The 7338-nt window shown below is 40.9% G+C and overlaps 1 protein-coding gene across 1 annotated transcript in view; it reads left to right on the forward strand.

Annotated features, from left to right (window-relative positions):
• The first annotated feature begins 6992 nt into the window (after positions 1-6992).
• rsph14 (radial spoke head 14 homolog) overlaps positions 6993-7338 on the forward strand; it is a 28830-nt gene continuing 28484 nt past the window's right edge. Inside the window, exon 1 of the mRNA XM_014022772.1 lies at positions 6993-7292. Within this exon, the coding sequence (XP_013878226.1) occupies positions 7121-7292 (172 nt within the window). The 5' untranslated portion in view covers positions 6993-7120. The remainder of the gene's footprint in view (positions 7293-7338) is intronic.

Raw genomic sequence — 7338 nt, forward strand, 5'->3', positions numbered from 1 at the left:
AAATTATCCCTATTTTTTGTTCTTTTGCACCATTAAAAATCTTTCGATCATCTCTGCTTCTCATATTCAGTTTTTCTTTTCAAACTTTATTCTGAAAAACAAAAATACAGCTTGTTGTGTAAAATGTTATTTAGGGAAAACAAAAAGTAAAGAGTCTGCAATTTATATCTACACACATTTAGTTTTTACAGTTAAACATAAATAACTTCAGCTGTTGAAAATGTTTTTAACCACTTCTAGAAAAAAAAACTTTTAATTCTGATTTTGATCAGAAGCATCTGTTAAAGTAGCTCCAAGTTTTTGATTGTTGCTTTGAATCATCTCTGCTTTTAACACCAGTCTGTTACTGTCCAGGACCTGAGGAGACCAGGTCTGGACCTGAAGAGACCAGGTCTGGACCTGAGGAGACCAGGTCTGGACCTGAAGAGACCAGGTCTGGACCTGAGGAGACCAGGTCTGGACCTGAGGAGACCAAGTCTGTACCTGAGGAGTCCAGGTCTGGACCTGAGGAGACCAGGTCTGGACCTGAGGAGTCCAGGTCTGGAGGATCTGGAGGGACTTTGTCCCAGTCTGGTCTGATGAGGACCGATGGAGCAGATGTTATAAAACCTGTAGATGTGTTTTTCCAGATGTTTCAGTCACTCTTGTCAGTGACACTAATGCACCCCCATACCATCAGAGAGGCAGGGTTCTGAACTGTGAGCTGGAAGCAGTGGTCCCTCTCCTCTTTAGTGTGGAGGACTTTTTTCAGGTTGACATTTGACACCTGGTCCTAAATGTAATAAAAATGTAATCAGTCTGACATGGATAATGTGTGTTTTTAGCTGGTTCCTGTACGTCAGATGATCTGTTTCAGTAAATCATCAGGTACATGAAGCTGACTCACAGTGTGCACATCTTTGTTTCATGGTGAAACATCAACTTCTGTTAAAGTTTACATCAGATTCAACCACATCTTACAAAACCTGTGTGAAGCAACACTCTGAGCACACTTCTGATGTGTTGAACTTCATCCTGTTTTTAACAAAATATAAGTTTTATACATCGGACCTGGTGGATATCTGACTTTTTGTGAAATTCAGAGTCTGTAGCCGTTCAGGCCTCGATGAGGTCTGTGTGATGGACGAGGCTGAGCTGTCAACATTCAGACTCTTGGAGCAGAATAACAACCTGGAGGTGGTCCTTGCTGAGGGTCTCAGGCCAGCTGTGCCTCCTGAGCTCATACTGGAGCGGTCCCAGTGAGACTTTAACCCATTTGTGCCCAGTTTTTTTTCAGAGTTGTAAGGCATATCATTTTATCAGTTGAGTCCCGCTGAATCATGTTATGTAATTATTTTCACTATTTTGTACTTTGTTTTGAAGAAAATAGTATTTTTATGACCGGCAACAGTTGTTGCCAGTGGGCACACAGCTTGTCACTATGTCACCTGTTCATAACAGAGAACTAATACTAATAACAAAATAATAATGTGGTCAGAATAAATAATAACAAAAAGGTGGAGCCTCAGGTTCCTCCTATATAAAATTCCAAACAAACAATTTGAACTGTTTTTTTATTCTCAATTATTTTATACTCAAAACTTATTTTATTTCTTAAACCTCTAATAACACATTTATGTATATATTTCATCCCATAAATTGCATCTTTCATGCATGTTCTACTCTGTGTGCTTCTTGAAGCACTCCACATGTAGTGACACATTACACTTTTCACACACAAATGATGTGCATCTGCCACAGTTTCCTGAGTCCTGCAGAGTCCTGCAGCACGGTCAGGCCTCTGCTACAGACCTGCAAGGAAAGAACCACACACGAGTGATTTTTTTTATTTGGACCTATTATTTTATGAAACATGCTTACATAAATAACATACCAGAGGTGAAAGGGGGTTTATTTGTGGACTGGTATTCCCTACGCTGTGAAACAGTTTTTTGGCATACACGCATACTTGTGGAGACCTAATGTTACATATGGGGCTTTGACTGGTATGAGGACCTGAATCTTGTCCCCATAAGGGGAAACACCACTGGTGGGTTGGTTTAAGATTACGGCTAAGGTGTGAATTGAGTTTAGGTTAGCATTAGGGTCAGGTAGGTGCCTGTAGAAAATAATGGAAGTCAATGCCAGGTCCCCATAAAGATAGCTGTATCAGATTGTGTGGTATCTTTTACATGCTATTGTAGGAGTGAGCTTAAAGTGAATTAAGCTTTCCCCACATCTCTCATACACAAGGTTATGAGGAAACTTTTACCAAGGTATTTCTCATTACTTGTTAATATCTTGACTGTGCGAAGTGAAAAGTGACACAATAAGTGAACGTTCAGATGAGTTCAAGTTGATTCATAAAAGATTATGCAATCATTTATTTACACAAATTGAACAGATCATAAGTTACACTTGATTGTGGTTATTCCTATAACAAGCGTCAGAGTTAAATGAGATAAAACCCGCGTCCGAATTTCAGTTCACATCAACTCAGATTACTTGTATAGAACAGTAAAACATCAGTTCTGATGTTAACAACCAAACAATTTTACTGGCACTTTTAGCTTAAGTTTTGGCAAATTAAGAACAAGGAAAGGAGGAAAGTAAGATTAGTATTTTACTACTACTTTTACTTTTATCAAAGTGTGGGTCAACAGGAACTGCACGTCTTTTCTAAGCTCAGGTTCCACATGACACGTCACTCCAAACACATCAGCTTTTACCTGATGATGACTTCTTAAGGCACCCTCAGGGTAGGAACTGGCTCGCCTCTGATCAGTCAGGGAACTGATGTCGGCTCGCTTACCGGTCGTTGGTGAACAGGTGTTTTTCAGGTAACTTTTGTCTGTTTCAGTCCAGGCCAGAAAAATTCAAGTCGTATCCGGTTCCTCCTTCCAAAATAAAATCTCCCCTCGGGAGTTAAAAACACTCAGAGGCTTGAAGCCTCGATTTGGAACCACCGGCAGGCGTGCCGGGTCCCTGGCTGTGAAGTCTTCCCTAATTAACTCATGGGATCAGACTTCAAGCCAAACTGAGGTTTCTCCGGAGAGAATCCCAGCTGTCTTCCTAGGTTGGAATCAGGAAGAAGAGTGTGTCGCTCAAAGTCGTCCAGGTTAGTAAAAGAAACGGATGAACTTTGGTTCCGCCCTCAGGCTTAGAGATGAGTCATAGAAAGAAAGATAAAGATTTGCCAGCCGGCGCCAGCCCAAGGTTAAAATTCTGTGGTTGTTCAACAACATGATATGATAACTTCTTTTCAGCTTTCTTCTGATAGACTCTAAGAGAAATCACTGCAAAACATTTATGATGATTAATTAACATTTCTGTTTTATAATCAGTTCTGAACCTTCTGTAGTTCAGATAAATGAAAGATTTTCTCAAGAAAATTCCACAATTATATTACTGTGTTCACAGTAAAATAAAAACAGTGATTTACATAAAAACACAATGAAAAAAATTGTAATCAGCTTCTCTGTGAATTTTTATACCATTATAAATCTTTAAGGCACGATAAAAGAAAAGAAGTGGTTCCACTTTTCTTGTGACAGTCATTATCATGATTTAACAAATGCATAAACATTCATTAGTTAAACAACAAATGAATCATGAACAGAAGAGATTGTTCTGTCCATTATCTGATTAAGAGAACTGAGGGGTTCTCTTCCACGGTTAGAATGACCTGTCATGGCCTAAATAGAGTTCAGTTTGTGACAGAGTTCCTGTCTTCTCGTCAGGCCTGTCTGATGCCTGCTTCGAGGCAGTAAATCTTGTTTCTTCACTCGAGGTGACCCCTACACTATATACACAGGCCTTGAATACCTATGGATTTAATTAGCAAGGAAAAGTATCCTAAGAAGGTTAAAATAAAACATTGTTCATCATTCTGCAATTTGAAACAAGTAAATTAGACACAATCCTGCAGACAGTGTTTTCCTTTAGTTAGMRAYAAGCTATTTGCCCATTGGCAACTTTTGTTGCCGCTTAGAGAAATAAGCCCATTAACAAAAAATATTTATTCTAGGTACAATTTTTGAAGGGAGGGTTATTCTAGAGACTTGAAAGATTAAATAATTATAAACATGTCTGGGGGAAAATCATAAGAAATTTTATGAAACTGACCTTTTTCCAGGATGATTTGCATCTTTCATGTCTTCAGCCGGAAGGAGTGGGAAGCATATGATTTTATTTGACAAGAAGCACTTGGAAACATTTTTTTCAAAATCAAAACCTTTGTCTAAGTTGTCTACTAGTGTAAAAGTGGAAAATGTTGCATTAATACCTTTGAGAATTTTTTTACTTAGTTGAAAATGACAGTGATACACTTTGGCAACAACTGTTGCCAGTGGGGCAGCAGTACAGCCTGAACCAGAACAACAATGATTATCTGACGGTGCAGTGGCTCAGTGGTTAGCACTGACACCTCACAGCAAGAAGGTCCTGGGTTTGATCCCCGGTTCAGACCTGGGGTCTTTCTGTGTGGAGGTCACCTGTTCTCCTGTTGCTTGTGTGGGTTTTCTCCGGGTACTCCGGTTTCCTCCACACCCCAAAAACCTGTACAGGTTGCCTTCAGGCCCCGGCCTCACTTGAAAAAGAGATCTGAGATCTCAGTGGGATTTTTCTGGATAAATTATATTTATTTATTAAATAAATCAATCTGAATCTATCTCCCACGTGTCGACCTTCTGGATGTTGTGTCAGCTGATGCTCTGCTGCCCACCATCCCCTCTCCTTCAGCTGGGAACTGGTGTCCACCAGTAACCAAGTAAACCAGAATCAAGTGTCGACACTCAGCCCTGCCTTCAGTGTTAATATCATCTAAACCTTATTTAGTGTTAAAATAACACATAGTGTTAACTTTTGATACTGGACACCACTGTTAACAAACACTGATCACTCTGTCACAGTGTTAACTGTTTAACACTGTAAGAAGTGTCTTTTTAATGCTGAATTTAACTCCCTATGAAATGAGTTAACACTTCTGAATTGGATGTGCACAAACTGAGGACGTTTTATTGTCTTTTTGTAGCCATTTAAACTAATCTGTTACAAAATGTTCCTGTAGCTGTTTAATGTGACTTTTTGTTGCATCTGGAATTACTTTTAAAGAAACGTCTTGCACAATTGTTCAATTTAAACATACTGTGTGATATGTTTAAGAATGTAGTTTTAAGAGGTTTTCAAAACATTGCATTTTGTTTTATTTACATCTGACACCTGGTCCTAAAGGTCAGAGGACGAGATTTCACTTTAACAATGATCCTAAAGTTTTTAAAGGTTTTTGAAAAGTTTAAAATCCTGATTGTCTGATCATTTTCTGCAGTTTGTTTATTAAACCCAATACTAAAAACCTGGGGATATATTTTTTAGTATTTAATTTGACTCATATGATAAGTGTGTGTTTTTAGTTGACTGATTGCTGTAATTCAGATTATCTGTTTCAGTAAATCTTCAGCTGCATGAAGTTAACTCACAGTGTGCACATCTTTGTGTTTCATGGTGAAACATCAGAATTTACATCAGATAAAAACACAACTTACAAAATCTGTGTGAAGCAACACTCTGACCACACCTCAGGTGTGTTGAACTCTATCCTGTTTTTAACAAAATGTAGCTTTTATGCTTTTTATCACAAGAAAACAACAAAAACTATAATATTCATAGTGGATATATTTGATTTATTGTAGAAAATGAAGAAGACTGCCAAAGATTTTTAACATCCAGATAAACTTTGTAAAGAGATACAGCTGTTATAATCTTAAGGGAACAGAGATGTTCATGAAACCTACATTTAGAACCAGTTTGAAGAACGATGCTCCTCAATCCAAGGAGTCAGGTTGTGGAATAATCTGGAAAATGATGTTAAAAGTGCCCCATCAAGGTTCATGTTTAAAAGAATGATGAAGGTTAGATTGTTGAAATAATATGAAACAGTATAATTTGTTTTTCTAAAAAGATGTGATGTTTTTGTTTTATTTTTTTAACTGAAGATTATTATTGTTTGAAATTATACTTGAGGAAAAAGGGCCAGATATTATAAGATTTTTTTCTTCTCTCTGCTGCCTTCCATTTCATTTGTATTTCATTTTTATTGTACTTATGAGTACAGTATGTGTTTTTGCCCTACACCACACCAGGCTCCGCCCCACGTTGTGCTCCACCCTACACCACACCAGGCTCCGCCCCACGCCACGCTCCACGCTCCACCATACCAGGCTCCGCCCTACACCACACCAGGCTCCGCCCCATGCCATGCTCTTCCATACACCACACCAGGCTCTGCCCCACGTCATGCTCCACGCTCCACCATACCAGGCTCCGCCCTACACCACACYAGGCTCCGCCCCACGCCATGCTCCACCCTACACCACACCAGGCTCCGCCCCACGCCATGCTCCACCCTACACCACACCAGGCTCCACCCTACATCATGCTCCACCCTACACCACACCAGGCTCTGCCCCATGACATGCTCCGCCCTACACCACACCAGGCTCCGCCCCACGCCATGCTCCGCCCTACACCACAGCAGGCTCTGCCCTACACCACACCAAGCTCCGCCCCATGCCATGCTCCGCCCTACACCACAGCAGGCTCCGCTCCACGTTATGCTCCGCCCTACACCACACCAGGCTCCGCCCCACGCCATGCTCCGCCCTACATCACAGCAGGCTCCGCCCCACCTCTACCTGCCTGATGAGGAGTGTTCTGTCTGACAGACAGCTGGAGATGGTGAGAGATATATTCACCTGTATCACTGCTCTTTGTGTTTTTATTTTAATTTTAAATCAACATCTACTGACTCAAAAAAGAAAACACGCAAAAGTTACAAGTGCAAACATAATCCTCTGTCCACAAAAATGAATAATCTGTGTTAGAGCGAGTTTTTCCTGATAATCTGATGTATTTATGCTAACAGGATGTTTACAGGAGAAATGTTTTAGTTTTATATAAATTTATTTTAATATTTTGTTCCTCTTGTTTGAGTTTTAAACTCACAATCAATCAAAACAAACCGAGTGTGAACAAACGGACTTTCCTGCAGGACCCTGAACGCATCACACGTGTTTACCTGCTGTTTCCTTGACAACAGCAGTTCTCCGTTACTCTGATTAAAACCCGGTTCTGTCGGTCCCGGATGGCCCGTTCCGTGGCGGATCCGAGCCGGGCAGCGGTGGCCTTCGGCCGGTGGTCCGTCCCGCTTCTGTTCCGGCAGCTGCAGGAGGAGGGGGGCTCCAGAGTCCCGGTTCTGGCTTCACTCTGCGACCTGATCCACGACCCGGAGAGGCTCTGCCAGACCGTCACCGGAGGTGAGGTCCAGTCAGAACCACCAGAACCACCAGAACCCGACAAACA

Source organism: Austrofundulus limnaeus, unplaced genomic scaffold (genome assembly GCF_001266775.1).
Source record: "Austrofundulus limnaeus strain Quisiro unplaced genomic scaffold, Austrofundulus_limnaeus-1.0 Scaffold343, whole genome shotgun sequence".
Classification (NCBI taxonomy): Eukaryota; Metazoa; Chordata; class Actinopteri; order Cyprinodontiformes; family Rivulidae; genus Austrofundulus; species Austrofundulus limnaeus.